This window comes from Rhineura floridana, chromosome 6 (assembly GCF_030035675.1).
Source record: "Rhineura floridana isolate rRhiFlo1 chromosome 6, rRhiFlo1.hap2, whole genome shotgun sequence".
Classification (NCBI taxonomy): Eukaryota; Metazoa; Chordata; class Lepidosauria; order Squamata; family Rhineuridae; genus Rhineura; species Rhineura floridana.
This window is the reverse complement of record NC_084485.1, coordinates 149457496-149480611: the sequence shown is the minus strand read 5'-3', so window position 1 is coordinate 149480611 and position 23116 is coordinate 149457496. Positions and strand designations below refer to the sequence as shown.

The window sequence follows — 23116 nt, the reverse complement described above, 5'->3', positions numbered from 1 at the left end:
TCTGTTTTTAGACCTGGGCTGCCGCTTGCAACTTATCTCCTACACATGAGCACTTGTGAAAATGTCTTGGATAAATGCACAGTTACCAAAACGGGCTCTTGGACCAATCTGTGAATCACTTCTGGAGTGATGCAAGGAACAAATCTGTTGGGAAGCTGGTTGTTGCACATTGCCCACTTCTGACAGGATGTCTGTTATGTGAATATTGTGACAGGATGTATTATGCATTTACAGGAATGACTTCCAGTGCCATTCCCGAAAAACCTAACATCAGAAGTATTCCTACAGAAAGTTTGCTACAGCTTAAGAGCTTTATTTCCCAAAATGTTCTCTGCAGCTTCAAATTGATAAAGCATGCTAGTGTTTTTTTATAGTGTTCTTAGCTGTTAAAATAACCCTGCAGTATCTCACCAGAATCATGGCTGTGCTTGTCTGTATGTAGAGCAACTGTGGCCTATAGAAATGCTTTCCATGTTGGTGTACTTGTCCTTTTAGTATAATTGTCTACTAAAATTGTTAAACAAAAGGATACATTTTTAAAAAATGCTTTGAGACCTTAAGCTATTGAAACTACCATTTCCATTATCTGAAGACAACAAAGAATCAAAATCAGTCACTTCTTAACCAAGGAATCCAGTGGGAATGCCCTATAACCCCTGCCATGTCAAATTTTATTTTATTTTTGCACAAAGTCTCTAGCACTGAATAATGAGTTTTAGCTTCTTTGGCTAAATCAGCACAATTCTGATTATAACCATTCCCAGGCTCCAAATTGTACAATTGTGGAAAAACAATCCTAGGAATTTAGAGGACGTGCAACACGGGCCCTCAATGAGAATGGACATTTCTCTCTCCAAGTTGCCAATTTAGTCATCAGAGCGAAGCAGGAAGATTTGAGACTTCAATCATTTCTCCCAAATCATATCTCAGTAGGATTGCAATGGTGATCTGTATCTATTAGGAATCAATGCCAAATTCTATGAATACCCCAAACCTCAAGAGCTATACCCCTGAACACCGATGGTCTTTTTAATGCAATTATCAGTATTCTCTAGTCAAAAAGTGGGGAAATATGCATTTTCATTCATTTCAGTCATTCATGAAATTAATCTAGGTTTGACAATGTACACTGTGCTGACCATTCCGTGAACATTTGCAGAAAAAGGCATCTTACACCCAGGGTCAGTCCAAGACATTTTGCTGCCTGAGGTAAAAGACAAGATGCCCATGAACATGCCATTTAAGGAGGGGCCTTTTGCATGGAACTAGAATGAAGGTTGTATTAGGCACCCTTGGATTTTAGGGGCACCAGCTTCTATTGCACCAAAAATAATATGGCTTACAGTTTAGATCCTAAATGAACTTCACAAAAAATAGGTCCACAAAATGTTTACCATCCTGCCTCCCAAGTCATACTTAATTAGCCATTTGTACTACACCATTTATTATCATCATCATCATCTAAAACTTGTAAAGCAGCTAAATTATGAGTACTGTACATATATTTAAAGATAAGACAAGCCTTGCTCAGAGGTTCACATTCTAATGGACATGATTCAAAAGGAAAAAGGAATGGGGAGGGAAGAGGAAATCAAACACTGGAGCAGCTGCTTCTTCACTGACTAATGGATGGGGCTAAGCTGGCCTCTCCCTTGCCATGATCTTCTTCCAGGAGGGCAGCTTTCTAGAGGCCGTAGGTCACCTAGCTGGTGGGAGAGGCCAGAGTGTGCCTTCTTTCACTTCTGCAATTCCAGATAACATGCAATTAAGCCTTCTCCTCACTAGTTGCTTGAAACAAGGAAAACACCAGCTTTCTTCCTAATTATATACAAAACACCCTGATTGCCTGCCTAGAAGCAATTCTTACTTACCAAAGGCAAATAAATGAGTGGGTTTTCACAAAGGTTCACACTGCATAAAATTGCATAAGATGCATAAAATGCAGCGATGTTATTGCTCACTGGGGCAGGGTATCGCCAACATGTTACCCCGCTGCTGAAAGAATTGCACTGGCTGTCCATTGGCTACCAGGCTAAGTTTATTTATTTTATTTATTTATTATTTGATTTATATCCCGCCCTTCCTTCCAGCAGGAGCCCAGGGCGGCAAACAGAAGTGCTAAAAACACATCAAACCAGCATAAAAACAGACCCTAAAATACACCAAAACAAAACAACTTTAAAAACATTTTTTTAAAAGCTTTTAAAACATCTTTGAAAAAAGGTTAAAAATATTGTTTTAAAAAAAATATTAAAAAGCAATTCCAACACAGACGCAGACTGGGATAGGTCTCAACTTAAAATGTTTAAGGTTCTGGTGTTGGTATACAAACCCCTATGCAGCTTGGGACCAGGATACCTGAAAGACTGTCTTATCCCTTATGTTGTTGTTGTTATGTGCCTTCAAGTGGACTATGACCTATGACGACCCTATGAATCAGCAACCTCCAAGAGCATCTGTCGTGAACCACCCTGTTCAGATCTTGTAAGTGCAGGTCTGTGGCTTCCTTTATGGAATCAATCCATCTCTTGTTTGGCCTTCCTCTTTTTCTACTCCCTTCTTTTCCCCCCACCATTATTGTCTTTTCTAGAGAATCATGTCTTCTCATGATGTGTCCAAAGTATGATAACCTCAGTTTCATCATTTTAGCTTCTAGTGAGAGTTCTGGTTCTCCTCCAACACCACATTTCAAATGAGTTGATTTTTCTCTTATCCACTTTTTTCACTGTCCAACTTTCACATCCATACATAGAGATCGGGAATACCATGGTCTGAATGATCCTGAGTTTGGTGTTCAGTGATACATCTTTGCATTTGAGGACCTTTTCTAGTTCTCTCATAGCTGCCCTCCCCAGTCCTAGCCTTCTCTGGCTCTGCAGATGAGGGCCTCCTGCAGATACCATCTTATCAGGAGGTCTGTTCCACACAACATAGGAAGTGGCGCTTGAGTGTTATGGCACCAACACTTTCCCTCTCCTTAAATATTAGACAGGCACCATCTATGTTATCTTTTCGGAACCTACTGAAGACCTTCCTCTTTCAACAAGCCTTTTAAGTACAGACTTATCCCAGTCTGTGTCTGTGTTGGAATTGCTTTTTAAGATGTTTTTAAAGATGATTTGTTTTAACAAGTTTTTAAAGATGTTTTGTTTTATATTTTAAAGTCTGTTTTTAAGATTTTTCCAGCAATATGCTGATGATACGCAGCTCTACTTCTCCTTTTCATCTTCTTCAGGTGAGGCTGTTAATGTACTAAACCACTGCCTGGCCGCGATAATGGACTGGATGAGAGCTAATAAACTGAGACTCAATCCTGACAAGACTTGAGATGCTGTTGGTGGGGGGGCTCTCTGCCCAGATGGTTGATGTCTGACCTGCCCTAGATGGGGTTACACTCCCCCTAAAGGAGCAGGTCCGTAGTTTGCGGGTCTTATTAGATCAGCTCCTGTCACTGGAGGCTCAAGTAGCCTCAGTGGCACGGAATGCGTTCTACCAGCTTCGGCTGGTAGCCCAACTACGACCCTATCTGGATAAGGAGAACCTTGCCACAGTTATCCATGCTCTGGTAACCTCTAGATTGGACTACTGTAATGCACTCTACGTAGGGTTACCTCTGAAGACGGTTCGGAAACTTCAGCTGGTGCAGAATGCTGCGGCCAGAGTCCTTACTGGGACAAAAAAAATTGATCATATAACACCTGTCCTGGCCCAGCTGCACTGGCTACCAATATGTTTCCGGGCCAGATTCAAAGTGTTGGTTCTTACCTATAAAGCCCTTAACGGCATCGGACCGCAATACCTGGCAGAACGCCTCTCCCGCTATGTACCTACCCGGTCGCTGCGCTCGACGTCGAAGGCCCTTCTCCGTGTCCCAACGCATAGGGAGGCACGGAGAACGATAACTAGAGCTAGGGCCTTCTCAGTGGTGGCCCCCGAACTATGGAACGCCCTCCCTGATGAGATACGCCTGGCGCCTTCTTTGTTATCTTTTCGGCGCCAGGTAAAGACCTACCTCTTCGCCCAGGCATTTTAAAAATTTTAAAATTTGAATTTAAAATTGGAAATTTTTAATTATGTTTTATTGTGTATTGTATTCCACTTGTATTTTAACCTGTTTTATTATGCTGTACACCGCCTTGGGAGCTTATTGCTATAGGGCGGTCTAAAAATGTAATAAAATAAATAAATAAATAAATAAATGTTTTAGATGTTTGCCACCCTAGGCTCCTTCTGGGAGGAAAAAGTCATCAGGAGTTCCATTTTACAAAGGAAGCTGCAAGGGGCCCTTTGCCCCAATGCCTATTCTCTAACTTATTTGTACTTTTTCCTCTCTGTGGCTAAACTGCTGGCTGAAAGCAAAGGTCTCTTTCCCCCTCCTCTTTGTGTGTGAACAGCAGCAGCTCTTTATGAAAGAGGCTGTCACAATACATTTGTTGCTTCAGAGAGAGGTTCTGGAGAGATCCCCTAAACTTAACAAGGGTACATCTTAGTAATCTTGGGTTGGAGGCTTGTTTTATTTGTTGTTGGCTTTTATTATTTTATCCATGAGGACTATAGCTGTGTATGGATTTTCTGTGTTTTTACAGGAATGCTTGATATATTATTGTTGTTATGGGTTTTCTATTATTATTTGCTGCCTTGTGAAAAAATCTCTAAAAGGAGGGAGGGACATATATTGATTAAATAAAAAATAAAAATAGCAGCTGGTGGGGAAGGGAATTTGGATTCCTCCTTCCACGTTCCAAATCCCACCTTACTGCAGTTCCTTTACATAAGAAAGAGAGAATGTCTGTGCAAGGAATCCCAGGAGGAACTTCCATGTAGGGATGGATGAAATCAGTCAATTTCTGTTTCTCTCAGTTAAACTCAGTTTGCATATCAGTTAGCAAAACTTTTTTTAAAAAATCCACTGTTGTGGACTTTTGTACTTATTTGTGTACACATTTCTCTAATACGAACATTATAAAAGCAATTTCTACTAATACAATGCATTTTTGTACATTATTTTCATTTATATATCTGTGCACAGTTTCCCCTAATATATGCTTTTTGTACACATTATTTGATCAGAGAACTGCACTGTAAAACTTAGCATTTTGGTTCAGGATGTGCAAATTAGGAAGTTTCATGTTCAAATGTGAACTGAGGAAATTTCTCCCCCATCCCTATTCCCACATCACAAACAGTTTGATCCTTGAGTATCTCTGTCCCTTTGCCTCACTGGGACAGCTACTGACTATGTGAAACCGTGCTGGTGAAGACACTAGAAGCCCGCTCTTCCCACATCTGGCAAATATACCCACTTTCGCCTGGGCCCGTGGGTGTGGCTTACTTACCAATCTCTTCATATCTCATCACTGTCCCCAAATTTGCATTTTCATCTAGAGAAAAGCACAAAAAACATGCCAGAATTTAGATTTCAGAAGAAGACCACCAACACAGGGAGCCCCCTCCTGGAAAGGGAGATTTCCAGCCTTGGTTCAGAACACTGATTGTTTAGAGTAATGAACATATTTTCATTTAATTCAAACAAAAAGCCTTCACAAAGCAGCTTACAATATAAAATATGCTACTATAAATACCCTCAGTCTCTTCCAGTTCTACAACTATTTAAGCAATAAAAAATTATTTATATCCTGTACTTCTATAACTGTATTGCCTGACGTAAAACTGCAGCGAAAAACACTGAAATTAAATATCAGTGCTCTAAGTAGTGCTAATAACAAAAAGCCAAGCCATACATATGGAAGCAAACCTGCGATCAGTTATCAGGCTACAGCTGAGAAGCTGGAAAGTGGTGGGGAATCCAGATGGCAAAGATGCTGGCAGCGCTGAGTGCTGAACTCTTCCCTCACCTGCTCCTTCTTTCCTACAATACCCTCCCTGCAGCCATTTTTCTCCCCTAGATGCCCTCAAAAATAGAAAAAGCTCGAGAAAAGAATTGGAGGATGAGGAGACAGAAATGAGCAGAAAGAAGGCTTCAGCACAACTACAGTGCTCAGGAGCAATTCCTGCTCATTTCAATAGGCGTTATGCAGGAGAACATCGTGAAGGGTAGGGCCTCGTGTGTCAAGTCTGTCCATCCCTCAGTTCTACTGCCTGCAATGGTGCCAACAATTCACCTCAGGACTGCCTTGGTTACTAGTCACAATGAAGTCTATTTCAGAACATGACATTAACAGTTGTGGAAGCCACCAAAATCCAGAACCGCACAGGTGTCCCTTTCCACTGGAAGCAGTTTTCTGTGGTGGCTCCTCACACAGATGAGGCCATTTTAACCCTATCAAAAATGCTTGCCCCAGTGGAAAACTCAGGAAAACAAAGTCTGCAAGAACCAATGAGGGTCGTATGTTAAACATATGACTGCCTTGTACACATAAAAAACAGGGTGGGTGAGCTCTACTATGTATATAAAAATAGTACTGAATGTGTGAGACCTGTCTCCCACTTTTCCTCCCCGGCTATGCAATTTAAGGAGCTTTTCTTCAACCCAGCTATTATACCAGAAATAAGCTGAGTGGGGAAAACAACTGTTTAAACCAGGTGTGGGGAACCTTTTTTCTGTTGAATGTGAGATTCCAGGGGTGGTGTCACCTGTTGTGGTGTGGTGTCTCTCTCTCTCTCTCTCTCTCATCCCACTTTTTATCTCCTTGCCACCCTCATAGGCCAAGAGCTGCATGAAATTAGGCTGACCTCTAATTTAAAGCTATGGAGTGCAGACAGGTAAGGCAGGGGAGAGGGCAGGTTTTGCTAAACACCTGTCTGTGCTTCTTCTTGTGCAAAGGATAGGCCCCTCCTCTACTTTACATGTGTATGGGGCAAACACATAGTTGCCTTGCACATCTAGTTTGGCCCTGAGATACGCAGCTAAATACCAGAATACACCAGACTTTTTATCATATTTTTTTGTTCTGGCAAAACTGCAGTCATTTCAGGTCTCCTGTTTGACTAGCTGGGTGTCTCAAATGAGCCCAACTGGGTCTAGAAAACACCTGGCCAAGGTGCAAAGCAGTGGTATCAGATATCCAAGATATCATTTCAAATCTAACTCAAATGTTCAAGTAACTAGTTCAGTTTGTTCAAATATTTCTGAAACAAATCAAGGACATTTCATCTATCTTGAGCAGCACTTCAGCAACACACAGATGCTGGCCAGGTTATATGTCTTGGAGGAAAGAACTGTATTCTAAACCCGGGAATGTGTTGTGGCAGGCACAACCAGACCCTCAACAGGCTCTTACTGTCTGTTATACATCAGTGCAAATCCACTGACTACCATGTTGATTTATATACATAGTCTTCAAGATAAGAGGTCCAGTATGAGGAGCAGAGATGTATGGAATGAGAGCCAGACAAGAAAAATATTCATTTCAATTGCAGGTCACAACTTCCAACTGGCTGGATTTCTGGAACATACCCACAAAGGTGAAACGCTCCATCGGTGGACGAACGCAGCAGATCCTGCTAAGGCTTTCTCCCACCTTCCCCAAAAACTTTGCTAAAAAGGCAAGGAGGAAAAAAAAGTGAGGTCAGTAGCTAATACAGGGTGAAAGCAGACTTGTGCTTTGGAATGGAACTATTTTCCCTCCATTCAATTACTTTGCCACACCTGTGGAAGTAACAAAGTTTTGGACCTTTTCAAAAGCCTGAAATAATTGTTTGTCTCTGGGTTTCCATGGATTATTATGGAATGTGGAACCCATAGCCTGGAAAGCAGCTGGGAGGATAATTTTGAGCAGAAAAAATGTTGGTGGGAAACAACCAAGTAAGTATTTATTCCTGCTTGCTGCTCATTTACTCAAAATCCCAACCTCCCAAGCTTACTTTGCATTTTTAAAAAAATGCTGGAACTTTGCTATATACGCGTGCAGTGTAGAGCCTGATTCTATACATGTATACTCAGAGGTAAGTCCTGAGTTCAATGGGATTAACTTCTCTGTAAAATCTGCACGGCACTGTGACCCTTGTTTATTTTGTATAGACATAATTTGGATTAATGTTTAGGGAGCAACTTAATTTTAGAAAGCTCTGGCCAAGAATTGCATGCAACTAGTCTTGGGCAACAGCATGGGGTCACAGTGAGTGTCACACATCTTAATCTACATCCCAAAACATATTCAGGCAGTTCAGTAGGCCCAGTTAAATTGTGGATATATATGCCAGTGAATATCTGCATCTGCTGTATATGTAGAAGCCTGCTTCTACATATAGTTCTTCTTTCCTCAATGTACTTTCTCCCTCACATGTAGGAAGTGGGAATCTAGTGCATGGTCTTCCTGGCTATGGCACCCATTTTATAGAACTACCTATATGGAGATGCCCACAAAACTATATGGTTGCATTATTTCTACTAGAAAGTAAAAACTGCTGATGTTTCTTAAGGCTTACCAACCCCAATCCACGTGCATCAACAGTCAAGTCCAGACGACCATCATGATGTGGACAGGGATATGTCACACACATGCATACAAGCTTTGCGCTGGCTGCTCTGCTATACTTGTAGAAAATTGCTTCTATCCTGCATAGACCTCCCTTGATGGATCAAAGCAACTAGTGTTGGTGCTGATTTACTTGGATTTTACTTTATTTTATACATAGGGTTGTATTCAATTATGTCCTACTCAGAGTAGACCCACTGAAGTTAATGAACCTCAGTTAGTCGTGTCTATTGACTTCAATGACTCTGCCTTGAGTAGGATTAGCTTTGAATACCACCCATACTGTTCATATGCTATTTTCAAGGGAGTTATTATTAGGGTATTGTTATTTGTTGCGTCGATTCTATTTATTCTTATACATCATCCTGAGCATCTGTTTGGAAAGATGACTAAAATGGTTTATAAATAAAGTTTATGTTCTTCGGAGAGAGTGTGCTTCTGAATGCCAGATTGCTGGGCACAAAGGAACTGGCTGGGCACTGTTGGAAACTGGGCTAGAGATGGACTGTCAGTCTGATATAGCAGGGACAGGGGGAAGGAGGAAAGGCATATGGGAAAGGCCAGATGCCTCAACATGTCATTCAGAGAAGGTACATGGGGGTTTCCAGGTTATAAGCTGGGTCTGTTACCTGTTATCAGCAAATAAGCTTTGTTTGAAGATCTGTGGCCATGGGGGCTCCAGCACCCCCTCTTAGGGCACCTTCAGAGCACCTTGTTGCCTTCTCCCTGGGGAACCTACCTGCAGTTGGTTTGTTGGAGAGGTTGCTGTTCTGATAGATAGGCTGTGGGGACTCATTCTGAGGCTGTCCAATCACTGGGGTCAAAGAAGGTGTGTTCACATTTGAGAGGATGCAGCCAGTCACTCGCTATAAGAAATGGAGAGTGTCAGCTAGTATTTACACAGCCATTGCTCATGCATCAGCAATGGAGGTGGGAGAAATTTTAGGGATTTTCATGTAGTTTACCCACTTAATTCTTTCTTCCTATCTGCAAAATATACCAACGCTCTCTCAAGAAGTCCCTGCCCATGATCTTCACTTGTCCATCTCCACCACCCTCTGCCAACCAAAACAAGCGACACAGGAACATCCTTGTGTTTGACTCCAAAACAACTGGGTTTCCCCCCAGACACTTTATTCTGATATTCTCAGTTCAAGGGCTTTTGCAAGTTCTTGGGAAAGAAAAACTCTTACAAAACTCTGATGTGTTTACCAAAATCAGAGGAGACCTCCATATCTCTGCTGATTCCAGTGGGCAGTTCAAAACTTGTTGCATGCCAGAAAGTAGCTGCGGGGGGGGGGGGGAGGCAGCAGAAAACAATAACTCATCACCGATGAGCCTTGGGGCAAGACAGTCTTCAGCAAGGGGTTGTTTTTTCCCCATCACCAGACATTTTTAGAACTGCAGGCTTTGCAGCCCAAGGTCATGCCACTAATAGTGGTACCAGTACCCATAATCTCAAGCTGCAAAAGGCAGCCAGCCCAGCCCAGGTGAAGGAGGATTGGTGAGGGGTGAAGTGTAAGCAGAAGTCAAGGAAGGGGATCTGCTTGAGGTCACTTTGATTCTCCTTGCAGTCATTCAAGCAGGGATGCTTGTGTATTTGAGCACCTCAGCTTCAAACTCTCCCTCCATCCTTACCCGAAAGTGTCCTATACCAGCAAAACTCTTCCATCCTTCATCCCTTTCAGCCCTGTGCTATCACCTCTCCCCCCCTTCTCTCCCACTTCAGATTCCTCTTCAAAATGCACCTCTTCCATGAAGTCTCAGGCTTAGCACCTTTAGCAAAGTTTCAGTCTTTCTATGTGCATGTCGAACTAAATAGGAGTAAATGAGGTTGACAACTATATCAATAATTGAAATAATCTGGTACCTGGGTGGACACTAGAGCTGTCTGGGTCAGAAATAGAGTCCAGCAGACTTTTTGGATGGGCCCTAGGGACAGACCCAGCAGATCTTGGCTGGTCCAGGGCTGTGGCATAGTGCAAAGTTATCTACTCATCTAAAATACGTATTCACCTAAAATGCTGTGAGTGTGCATGTGGGCACACGCATGTGTGTTCATTCATCTAAAATATATTTTATATATATAAAAAGCTGGGGTGGGGAGGGGAAAGCAACAACAGTTGTGTTCTCCTGTGCTTTTCTGCCCACTGCCCCAAAAACAAAATGCCCAGCCAGATCAGCTTTTTCCTCATTTCTTAGGAATCCTATGTAGATTGTAAGCTACTTAAGGCAGAGAAACCTACCTTTTCTGCTTATTATACAGCCACAAGAGTGGCTGTATACTATAGTCAGCATGGATTTTTCACATTCCACAGTGTTAAATTGAAAATAGTCCCCATGCCATTCTGGTCCTTCCCATAAGCTCATTTCAAAACAAAACCTTACAAAACTTATAGTCCTGAACTCAGAAACGCTTGCTTAACAACCCTCTCAATTTTCATGGCAATACACAAAACAGCCAGAGAGAATCAACAGTTCAAAGTGTAAAAAGAGAGAGAGAGAAACCAGACCCCTTTTGGATTTTTTCTATCAGAGTTATCATAATTTGTTGAAATTAATTAATTAAAAATCAGCCATGTTCACAGAGTACCGACCTTGCCCCATACTCTGACTTTCATCTTCTGCAGCTCAAAAGTTAAAAAAAAAAGCGGACTTCCGGGAAGGGTGACTTCGCTTGTGCCTGCTTTTGGGACGGGCTCCCGCCTCAAAAGAAGCTTATTCAGATATAAATCAGTCAGAACATTTTTTTTTTTTTTGACTGATGAAATTTCTCCCGGGCAGGGAGAAACGTAGAGATCAACCTCAAAGCCTGTTTTTGTTGGGAGGACTGGATTTCATTAATTTATGAGATAAGGTCCAGCCAACAATGCCGGACGGACTTCCTAACAAGCTCTATCTGCTTAAGCGATACGTTTATCTTTTCTTTAAAGAGAGAACGGACTAACAGGCAAGCACCCTTCTTTCTATTATTTTTTTTACTTGGTTTAAATTGTTGCAGCAAAAGGAGATTTGTCAGATTGATCGGCTTTGGACAACTTCTGGGTGAGATATAGCTCTTCTCTGTTATTCACGAAATTAACAGCTTATCTCTGTTTCTGTCGCAAAAAGCTGTCCTGGAAGTGCATTCTAAAGATAATAAACAGAAGAGGGATTTCTATTCCTGATTTCTATTCCGAGGAATATTATATTGTCTGGGACTATTCTCTTTTTGGTCTATTTTATTTTGACGAATCTGCTTCTTCACGACGCCACTAACTGTTTTGATGCTGGGAACTAAATTTGTTTTGCATTCTTGAACATAGAGAGATAAGGCAGGTTGCTCTGTTTATACTGTGATGTCATCAAGCCTGGAATATTAACCCAATTGTTGCTGAAATAAGAAGTGGTTCTTCTTTATTTTTGTTTTGCTTTGTTTTCGTGGTTTTAAAAATGGCAATCAAGAAAGTGGCTGAGAATCTGGAAGTAATTATGTTTCAGAAAATAATGGATGAGATTGAGATAACGAAACAAACCCTGCGACAGGGTAGTAAGGAGCTGAAAATTGAACTGAGCAAAATGACGCAGGAGCTTAAAGAAATAGGGGATCCTGTGAGAGAGGAGAATGAGATCAGAGATGAGAAAAGAAAAAATAAAGGGAAGATACAAGCCCTGGAGATTGGAACAAATGTGGAATTGGAAAAAGATCTGGAGTTTATGGATTTTAGAAATAAAATCTACTGTTTGGAATTTAATGTTATCTCTGAAGAAATTAATGAAGATATTAGAGATAAAGTTATCAATGGCTTGGATAATCTTCTGGACTGGAATGATGTGATGGAGCTTGATATAGAGAAAATTTATGGAATTAACTGCAGCCATGTGACAATGGAAAAACTCTTAAGAGATGAGCCAGTGCATTTTGTAAAAAAGAAGAACACAGATATGACTTTACAACAGTATTTCAGCAACTTATTCAGAATGGATGGCAAGAAAATATTTGGGATAGAGGAAATTCCCATCAGACTCTTATTATATGACTATGGCTACAACAGCAAGATTATTATGGAATACTGATAATGGAAGATTGGACACTGAAATTACTGGACTTAACAGGACTATTGAAGATGGAAGATGGAATTAATAGGGATAATGGAATAATGGCTATTGAAATTATTGGACCTAACAGATTCTGATGAGATGGATTAATCGAAATGTTTATTTGGACTATGGTTATGACAATAAGATTATTATAATTATTAACGAGATGGATTAATTGACATGTTTATTTGGAGAAAAATTGATAGATATATTTCTTAAAGAATTGAAACCTCTCTTTGACTTTTTGTGGAAAGAATAAAGTAATGTTTATGAGATTTGATGATTAATTAAGATAACTACTGGAGGAAAGTGATTTTATAATATGATTTAAGAGACAGGATTGTTATATATTGTAGACCTATAACTGATTTGATATGTGACAAATGGGAAGTCAACATTTTATTTTTTTTTGTTTAATCATTTTTGTTTTGTTTTGTTTTTGGTCTTTGAATGTTTTATAATTTTGTTTTCTATGTTTTATGAAAATTTGAATAAAAATTATTGTAAAAAAAAAAAAAAAGTTAAAAAAAAAGCCTGGCTGATTTTTAATTAATTTAAGAAATTTTACATTGAACTCAATGATAAGGTCGGGCATACTCAGTAAGAGCCAATTGTCAGTGTTGTAAAAGCCAGACTCACAGCTGCTGGGCTTGCCTAATCAGGGGGCCACACCTACACCAGACCTTTATTTCACTTGAGACGGTCATGGCTTCCCCCAAAGAATCCTGGGAAGTGTAGTTTGTAAAGGGTGCTGAGAGGAGACTCCTATTCCCCTGACAGAGCTCCAGTGGCCAGAGTGGTTTGACAGTCAGCCGCTCTGATTGAAGCTCTGTGAGGGGAACAGGGTGTCTCCTAGCAACTCTCGGCACCCTTCACTAACTACACTTACCAGGATTCTTTGGGAGAAGCCATGATTGTCTAAAGTGAAATAAAGGTCTGGTGTGGATGTGGCCAGGGACAGCTTTGGTTAAATTTGGTTGGGAGGCTACATGTGCCTGCTGTAGAATAAAAAGGTGGGGAAAATGCTGAAATGCAATGATACCATTCATAATGTTTTCCTTTTGGAAAGAAAAGGAGCTTCCCCTCTGCCCAGTACCCATCCACCCAATCTCCACCCCTTCCCCTCTTCCTCCCTTTCTGCCCCTCCCCCAGGTCAGTTTCACCTATCTTAAACATGATTGCACAGAAATAAATCTCACTGAACTCAAAAAGTATGCAAATGATCAAACCCGCCGTCCCCTTCTCCACATCTGTATCCCCTCCCTCTTGCCCCTTCCCTCCCCCTTCCTTTGCCCCTCCCTCCCCATCCCCTTCCAGTCTTCTCTTTCCCCATGCCCCCTTCCCCCTCCCCCCCATGGTCAGTTTTACCTATCTTAAGCATGAATGCTCAGAGGCACACATTATCAAATTCTTCCAAGCTACACAGCAAGTGGATTGGATTGTGAAAGACCAACCCAAAGTGTGTTTGCATTTTGACAAATTTGTAGGGCAGTACAGTATCTCAGAGAGGAGGTTGGGTCTCCTGCTCCCCTGGTGCATTCACTATAGCTGCCCAATTTCCCTGCTTTTTAAAGTTTGATAGAAATATCTGTGGGCTTTAGGTGTGTTCTCAAACTACAAGGTTTTTTGGCTATTAGTGAATATTTCTCTTTAAAACACCAAATACACTGATAATGCAGTAAGAGAAAGGCCATAGGTCAGTAGTAGAACATCTGCTTTGCATGTAGAAGGTCCAGGTTCAATCCCCAGCATCTCTAGGAGGGGCTGAGAAGATCTCCTGTCTGAAACCCTGGAGAGCCTGGATGTATAGACACAGTACTGAGCTAGATGGACCAATGATCTGACTCAGGCTGCGATCACACTAATCGCCTACAGCAAAGTATTTCCATTGGCCAAACCTGGAGGGGCAAAGGGGTTGATCTGCCGATCAGCTGCAAAATCTGTCTGAAGCTAATTTTTAAAAAATGCACTCTAGCTGAACCCATCAGGTTTTACAGTAAAAAGGGGCGGGGTTTGACTAGCATCGGTGCCTGTTTTCAGAAAAGAGAGGTGGAGACGCACTAGAACCAGCAGAACTGTGAGTGTGTCTCTATCCTCAGTATAAGGCAATTTTGTATGTTCCTAATAATTACTAATAATGATAAATAATGTAATTAATAAAAGATACATATATAACGGGTTTGGGACTGAGAAATGAGGGGCCTTTCGATTTCACACAAAGGTGTGCTAAAGGAGATTGCAGAGAAGCGGAATGAATTCTTTGCATCTGTCTTCACAGCAGAAGATGTAGGACAAAACCCTGTGCCTGATATAACTTTTGCTGAAAGGGAGTTTGAGAAACTGAGGCAAATAGTGGTGATAAGAGACAAAGTTCTAGGCCGAACAGACCAGGAGTGTAGTCGTCCAGGGACTCAGGGGGTATTAGCCCTTACTTTTTTGAGAGCCAGGTCCCAGCAGGGCCCCTATGTCTCCAATGTCCTATGAGCCAATCCTATCAGTGTGTTAGCCACTGAGAAAAGTCTTCCAACTTGCTTCCTTGTTGTTTCCTGCTACTGGAGCCTATCAGAGTGTTTTTATTAGTTCCTACTTCAAAAAGCCAAGTGGTGGAGAGTGAGATGTCTGTAATTGCAGAAGAATAGACAATGAATCTTGATGATATCATCCCATCTACATCATCAAGCAGTTTGGTAGCAGCAGGAGATAAACATGTAGACCCAATTCAGTAATTCAAGCAATATCTCTTGACAGTGAGGCAGGACAGTCAAAGTGACAGTGATAGAGAAGGAGAAAGCAGTAGTCAAGACTGGCCAGATTATTGTATAATCTTAGAAGGGGGTATGGCTGTGAGGGGGCGTGGCTGGAACTATTAGGAAGGGACCCTGCACTTCTGCATTTGCCACCACACTACTGTAACAGACAAATCAAAAACTGATACTAATTTGTCCAGCATTGTTAAAATAAAAAGGATTGCAAAGAGGTCCAAAAGGACCTCTCCAAACTGAGTGAATGGGCAGTAAAACAGCAAATGCAATTCAGTGTAAACAAATGTAACGTGATGCATGTTGGGGCAAAAAGCCTTAATTTCACATATATGCTCATGGGGTTTGTGAATATCTATATGATGTTGAACCAGTGTGCGGCAGCTGTGAAAAAGGCAAATTCCATTCCAGAGATCATTAAGAAAGGAATTGAAAATAAAACTGCCAATATCATAATGCTGTTATACAAATCTAACTGCATTTGCAATACTGTGCACAGTTCTAGTTGCCTCGCCTGAAAAAAGATACTGTAGAGTTGGAAAAGGTTCAGAAAAGGGCAACCAAAATGATCAAGGGGATGGAGCGACTCCCCATGAGGAAAGGTTGCAGCATTTAGGATTTTTTCTTTAGAGAAAAGACAAGTATGAGGTGACATGATAGAAGTGTATAAAATTATGCATGGATGGATAAAGTGGAGAAAGTTTTTCCCCCTCTCACATAACACTAGAACTCATGGACATTCACTGAAGCTGAATGTTGGAAGATTCAGGGCAGATAAAAGAAAGTACTTCTTCACACAGAGCTCAGCTAAACTATGGAATTCGCTCCAACAAAAGACAGAGATGGCCAACAACTTGAATGCTATAAAAGAGGATTAGACAAATTCATGGAGAATATGGCTATCAGTGGCTACTAGTCATGATGACTTTGCTCTGCCTCCAAGGTTGGAGGCAGCATGCTTCTGAATGCTAGTTGCTGGAAACTGCAGGAGAAGAAGTGCTCTTGCACTCAAGTCCTGCTTACAGGCTTCCCATGGACATCTGGTTGGCCGTTGTGAGAACAGGATGTTGGACTAGATGGGCTAACGGCCTGATCCAGCAGGCTGTTCTTATGTTCAGTATTAGCGTATAACTTCACATGCTGTAAAACAGGGATAGGTAGAAAGCTGATCACAATTTCTGATGGATCACCTAGTTCTGGAATTCTTGAAGAGAACGTTAGACAAAGTGGATTTTGATCTGATCCATCAAGAAACTTCTTAAGGTCTTAAGCAAGGTGCATACTCAAGGAAACTTAACACAGATCACTTAAACCTTAACTGTTTAGATTCCATGTGCAGAATCTTGCATGGTAAATTTATAAATTGTTGGATTTTTAGAAAGAAAGATCACTCAAGTCTGAAGGCAAGACTATGCTGTTAAAAAATCCTTAAACCAAAGGAAAATATTTAGAAATGTATTCTAAAGTATGAGAGCCAGTGTGATGTAGTGATTAAGGTGTTGGACTAGGACCTGGGAGACCAGGGTTCAAATCCCCACACAGCCATGAAGCTCACTGGGTGACCTTGGACCTCTCAGCTTCAGAGGAAGGCAATGGTACACCACCTCTGAATACTGCTTGCCATGAAAACCCTATTCGTAGGGTCACCATAAGTCAGGATCGACTTGAAGGCCATTTCCATCCATCCATTCTGGAATAAAGTGAGCAGGGATTTTTGTCCACCAGAGGGCACTTGATTCTTTCTTTCTTTCTGTGTTGTTGAAGATATAGAAGATACAATGCAGGGTTGTTATGTGCCTTCAGGTCGATTTTGACTTATGGCAACCCATTACACATATGAAATAGTATGTATATCTATGGTTTTAATAATGAATTGCGACACCAATGCAGTTGAAAAACTTGTCCCACAGTGCAAAACCTTCACATAGAACCAATATGCAAAGATCAGTATCGCACACAAGCATCATGCAGACTCAACATCTCAGAACCATTCTACACTTCTCTAAACAGAAGGCCAATGCAACAATAAGGCAGATGAAGGTGGTCATCTCAGGCAGCAGACTTGGGGTGTATGAAGCGGTGGCTAGGTGTTAAACGACAGAGCGATATCTACCATGCATGGCCTGTCATGCGCCCCATAAGCTAGCCTGTTGCCCATAGGTGTGTGTGTGTGTGGGGTGCTGTCTTGTCACCAATAACAAAGTAAGATTCAAATGTAAGTCTGACTGAATTAGAAGTTGTGGAATTGCAGGGAGGGTGCATGGGTGTCAGGCTGTTTGCCTCTGCCGGCAAAACGTCTCAGGTTAGCCCCGTCTTCAGAATGCCTTCAGTATCAGACAGAGGCAACTAACACATTGGACAAAGCTACGCTATAGATTTAAAACTGGTTTGGTAGTCGTTCCTTCTCCTGAAGTCTGTAGGGATCTCTAAGAAATAAAGGGAGTAAGGTCTTGGGATTGCCAATTAGTACAATCCCCATGATTCTTTGGAAGGTGCATGACGGTAAAATTATTTAGGTTTGTGCTACTAAAGATATGCCCGATACGCAAAAAAAGTAATTTACAGGGTAGTAATAAGAAAGTAAGCAGAAATGCCACTGGATTCTTGAAATGATTCAGCAGTACATTTGTTGTTTTATTTATCCTGGGACCAGACCAGAAATTAACTGGAATCCAGAAGGCCCAAAACTGGTGCAGGTGCATAAGGCCTCTGGGATGTTTTAGGCGGTACCTGTGTTGTGGGAGCATTTTCATACATTGCCTGGAGTGTCTAGGGCCTGTTCTGTTTGGGATCCCCATCCAGACACAGTTCTTCTATTAATAAGTAATAAGAAAAGTTTTTTTTTAAAAAAAATTCCCATCATTTTGCCACAAAATGATGTTGAAATTGTCCTCTAGAAATTTCACCAGTGTTCTGGATATGATAAATCTTTCAGCTCCTAAATTGCTGTGTAACAGATCAGGGCTCAATCTATAAGTGGTCAAAGACCACAGAAAATGTCTGATTTTCAATGGGTGCACACCAAATTGCAAGTCAGGCAGATGCCAATTTTTCAGAAGGCCTAACGTGTCCCTATACTGTACTATAAATGATTTCTGGCAGGTGAAGAGAGAACACTGGATTTGGTAAACTCTCCTTCTTTGATGCCTTGCTTAATAGCTCACATTCCCTATTGCCATTAGCCTTGGCACTCTGGGCTGGCTGCTGCCTGCCCCCCCCCGGCTAGATCAATGAAAGGAATAAAGGTGCTCAGAATAATTTTCTTGAACACGAAACATACGAGCCAAAGCAGCACACGAGAGCAGAGACTTTATCATAATTATTAATAAAACATTAAAATGTATGAAATTGCACAAGATGTTTGGCATGGGTATTCTGAGGAGAAGAGCTTCAGCCTTGGATTTCCTTCCTCTTGATCTGAAGAGCCACAGGTTCCCCATCCCTGTTTTAAAGGAACTAGCTGGCACTTTGGAAGAGAGGCCATGGCCTGGAGGGGCACATTCGGCTGGGAGGTTCCCTACCCCTGCCCTAGATACTCCCAAAACTTAGATTTTCTTTTAGTTTCAGGTGAAGTCCAAGTTGTTGTCAAAGCTTTCATAGGATTTGAAGAGGGGGAAGAGAAGGTGACACGACATAAATGTTCAGGAAGGGAGTTCCAGGCTTAAGGGGCAGGGCACAGTTGTAAAGAGAACAGGAGACTTTTGGGAAGTGGAGGGTGATAACATTGGAGAGCTGTAACACATAATTAAAAAACCCTCTTTTCCATGTATTTATGGAAAATCATTGTGTGTGCAGAGAACAACATCCGTGAGCGCATTGGAACGTCCCCTCCAACTTCTCCCCCAAATGTGCTCTGGGGTTCCCCCAATCCCCTGGAGCCGATTGAGGGTGATGTGGTGGGCATGCTGGGGGGGGGTTAAAGGGAGGGGGAAGTTCCACTGCTCTTGCAGAATGCATTCCATGCTCGCAATGCTTTAGTTTGATATAAATTATGCAGTACACACAATCCAGATAAAATTAGGTGATCTTAAATTGCAGTGTAATTAATCATTTTATTCCTAAATAAATGAGTTTAGCAACAGAAGCAAACCCCATTTTATCATCGTAGTCATGCTGCTGCTAATATATATATACACAGGCTGGCATACTGTTTGTTGTTTTTTTGCTCTCACATAGCTGCAATGTAGGAGCAGTTGTACAGCATGACATGGTGGTGAGGGAGAAGAAGATAAATGTCAATTGTGTATGCTTCACAACTGAAATAATACAGATGGCCATCTAAAAGGCTCCCTGTACAACCAGGGTCCACAACTATCTAGCTGCACCACTGAAACCGTGGCTTAGTGTGAAAGAACAAACATGAGGGTTCCTGGACCAAAGATTGCAGACAGAGTGTTCCTCTCCAAATCCTGCTACTGATGTGCTACCTGGGGCTAAGCCATGGCTTTGCTTACATCCAGACCTAGACTCATACTCCAGACATACCACGAGCTCTAACAAGGTTGTTCTTGGTTAACTGCTTCTAGTTTGCCTGGGGGAGGCAAACTATAAGCCTGTCTTTAGATATAATGCCAAACCAAACCATGATTAATCCTCCGGTAGCATGGCGGCAGCAGGATTGATCTGGGAGCCCACATATTTGCTCGTTTGGGCTATGCCGTGGTTCGGTTTAGCATTACATACAAACTGGGCCTCTATGTACAGGTTGCTAATATGGACTGAGTGTTACCCAGTACTGAAGCTTTCCTGCAAAATATTCCTATTTGACTGGAATGAGCCTGTTTTGGAGATAGCCTCTCACAACTCTGCCAGTATGCAACAAATATTAAAATCCTATACCGTTCAATATTTTGCAAGTGACAATAACAACATACTAGCAAAAAAATAACTACCAGCTATCTTTCCTCCGGGTTCTTTTTTCTCAGTTAATTTCCTTCTCTTTACCCTTCTTTCAGCCTCCTTACCCCCGACCTTAGCTGCCCTATACCCTGGCACCTCTTCCCAATGCTGAACCTTCCTTTGTAATCCCAACCAAACTAACAACTTTTCCTTCACTCACTAAAACTGCTTTAGCAACTGAAGATTCTGAGCTACCATGATAGTTTAATCAATATGGATCAGAGGCTTCACTGCCACCACCACAATATAACATAGCTGCATTTATGCCAGCTGACTGTTTATAGAGAAACTGTATTATGGCACTCATATTTCAGGATTTGGAATTGGGGGTAGGGATTTGGCTGAATATACTACAATTTCACCAGGCGTTGCCCACATGCTTTCAAGGTTAAGAGTTAGAAACTGGCTTTCTTAAAATAAATGAAAGCTAAGATTCTCTGGATGCCGAACTCTTATGTCTAATACAACATTCGGTGCTTGCACAACAGCTGTGCAGAATTGTGAAATACGTACTGCCTAGGCATCCATACCCCTTGCAGCAGCAACTGAAATGAAAATAAATAATGAATTAAATATCTATATCAGATAGAGCCAATATCTCACCCTACTACTAACAATTTTCAATTAAAATAAATCTGAATTTTGAAGCAAGGCTACCCAAACCCGTATTTAAAATAAATTCCCTATGTCTTAATCTCTCTGCCCCTGCAGTCTAGTCTCTATCATTCTCAGCAATCAACTCACTTTCATTAGATCCCGGTGGTGTTCCAGTACACTGCAGGTAGTCTGCCAAGTATCCTGATAACATTCCCAGGGGTCCACCCTATGATGATGAAGAAGAAAAGAAAGGCTGGTTTGATAATCACAAATAACTATTATTGGGTTTTTTTTAAAATCACAATTTAAACATATAAACTGCATGACCCTTTGCAAATATTTATTTATTATCATACTTAGCGTTGGTGCTTGGGGCTCCCACTGGTCGTCCACCTAGATTATTGGTTATGCTGACGCTCCTGTACCTTGAGTGTTTCCAAACTGCTTGACCACTTGTGCAGGGCTCCACAGCGGTTAAAATCTTCACTTTTCATTTTTAAATCATATATTAGTTTTTACCTTTATTGTGGGCAGTATTCAACTAAATTCAATAAACTGGAAGAGGTGCAGAGGAGGGCAACAAGGATGATTAGGGGACTGGAAACAAAGCCCTATGAGGAGAGACTGAAAGAACTGGGCATGTTTAGCCTGGAGAAGGGAAGACTGAGGGGAGATATGATCGCACTGTTCAAGTACTTCAAAGGTTGTCACACAGAGGAGGGCTAGGATCTCTTCTCAGTCGTCCCAGACTGCAGGACACAGAATAATGGGCTCAAGTTAGAGGACACCAGATTTCAGCTGAACATCAGGAAAAACTTCCTAACTGTAAGAGTGAATCAATTACCTAGCGAGGTGATGGGCTCTCCAACACTGGAGGTGTTCAAGAAACAGTTGGACAGCCACCTTGTCAGGTATGCTTTAACTCGGATTTCTGTATTATAGGCCCCTTCCAACCCTACTATTCTATGATTCTAAGAAACAAATATGTTAGCACGATGACTTTTAGCTATGCAACGCAACTTCCTTGTAACACCCCCCCCCATTTTGCTCTAGAGGATTGGGAGAACCGCAGAGCAGATTTAGGGGCATGTGGGGAGAGGAAAGAGTGAGGAAGTTACATTGCACAACTAAAATTGGTTGCACTAGCGTAACTGTTTAGTTGAATACCACTCTATATGTAGATCTGCCATTCTTTTATTTCCCTCTATCAGAACAAGATCTATCATAAAACAACATAAAACATAACATAAAAGAGGCATCAGCAGCTGTATCAGTTTTTCTCTTGATCTTTACATTCATGACAAAGGAGTCATTATTTGCAAAATACTGAAAATGTTCCAAACGAAAACTAAAAATAGACTTTTAAAAAAAAAACTGTAGCAAAAAAAGACTGCTAGATTCACAGCAATTAAAGACAGCTTTCCTAAGCTGTCTGTTTCTGTAATCCCTCCAACCTGCTCATTTTACATTTCCTTCTTCCTCCTATAATTTCCTCTCTTATCCCTTTCCTTTCTATTACCAAATGTTTATTTGTTTTAACTCCTGGTTTAAACAGCCAGGAGGAAGGAAATTGGAAAGGGAAAACAGTATTTGCAAGGAGACTTTAACCCTTTCTTTCTACATAATTTCCCCCCAAATAAATCTTAGCCGCAAACCTGCTATTTGCCCCATGGAGGAAAACATACAGGTTCCAGGATCTCATCGAGTTTGATACTGACGGCAAAATTATTTCATATCTATAGTCTTGCTCAGGAATTATGGACACTTGCCTGCAGCCTTCCACGGTAGCAAAATGCCAGTTCCCCATCCATCCCTGCTCTGTCTGAAACTGAGGATGTCTCCTCATTCACATATCCCACCCTGGACTTTTCCAGGAACTGTGACAACCCAGGGATGTTATGACTGCCTCTCACAAGATGTGGAAGCGCATTGTGAAAGCGTGCCAACATCCCCAAGCTCCTCTACAGCAGACTCAGATTGGAAAGAAAGGAAGCATCAAAATCTCATAGGCTGAGTGGGCAGCATAAAGGTCTTAATTGAAAACTTAATGAACTGCTAAATTGGGCTGTTCCTTAAACATTTTCTTAGCAGCTGAACTCTCTTTTCTTATATTCTCTACCTGAGGTTTTCAGAGTTGTGAACTTGCTAATTAAAACACTCTCAGTAATAATATTGCTAACAGCTCATTCATGCAAAACAGGCTATCTCAAGATAACAATGAGGGTGGAAAAGAGGTTATCCCAGGTTAATTCACCCCAGGTTGATACGTAATAAAGCAGTTGGATTAGGCTTGAAGAATTTGCAGCTAACCAAGCCAGACTCTGCTGCCCATCAGCAGTATAT

The 23116-nt window shown here is 41.4% G+C and overlaps 1 protein-coding gene across 1 annotated transcript in view; it reads right to left on the bottom strand.

Moving 5' to 3' along the window:
- Window positions 1-23116, bottom strand: part of NMNAT2 (nicotinamide nucleotide adenylyltransferase 2) — a 92567-nt gene that overhangs the window by 22388 nt on the left and 47063 nt on the right. Inside the window, exons 4-7 of the mRNA XM_061630576.1 lie at window positions 20921-20999; window positions 9178-9304; window positions 7418-7498; window positions 5337-5381 (exon numbers count right to left, since the gene is read on the bottom strand). Of these exons, the coding sequence (XP_061486560.1) occupies window positions 5337-5381; window positions 7418-7498; window positions 9178-9304; window positions 20921-20999 (332 nt within the window). The remainder of the gene's footprint in view (window positions 1-5336; window positions 5382-7417; window positions 7499-9177; window positions 9305-20920; window positions 21000-23116) is intronic.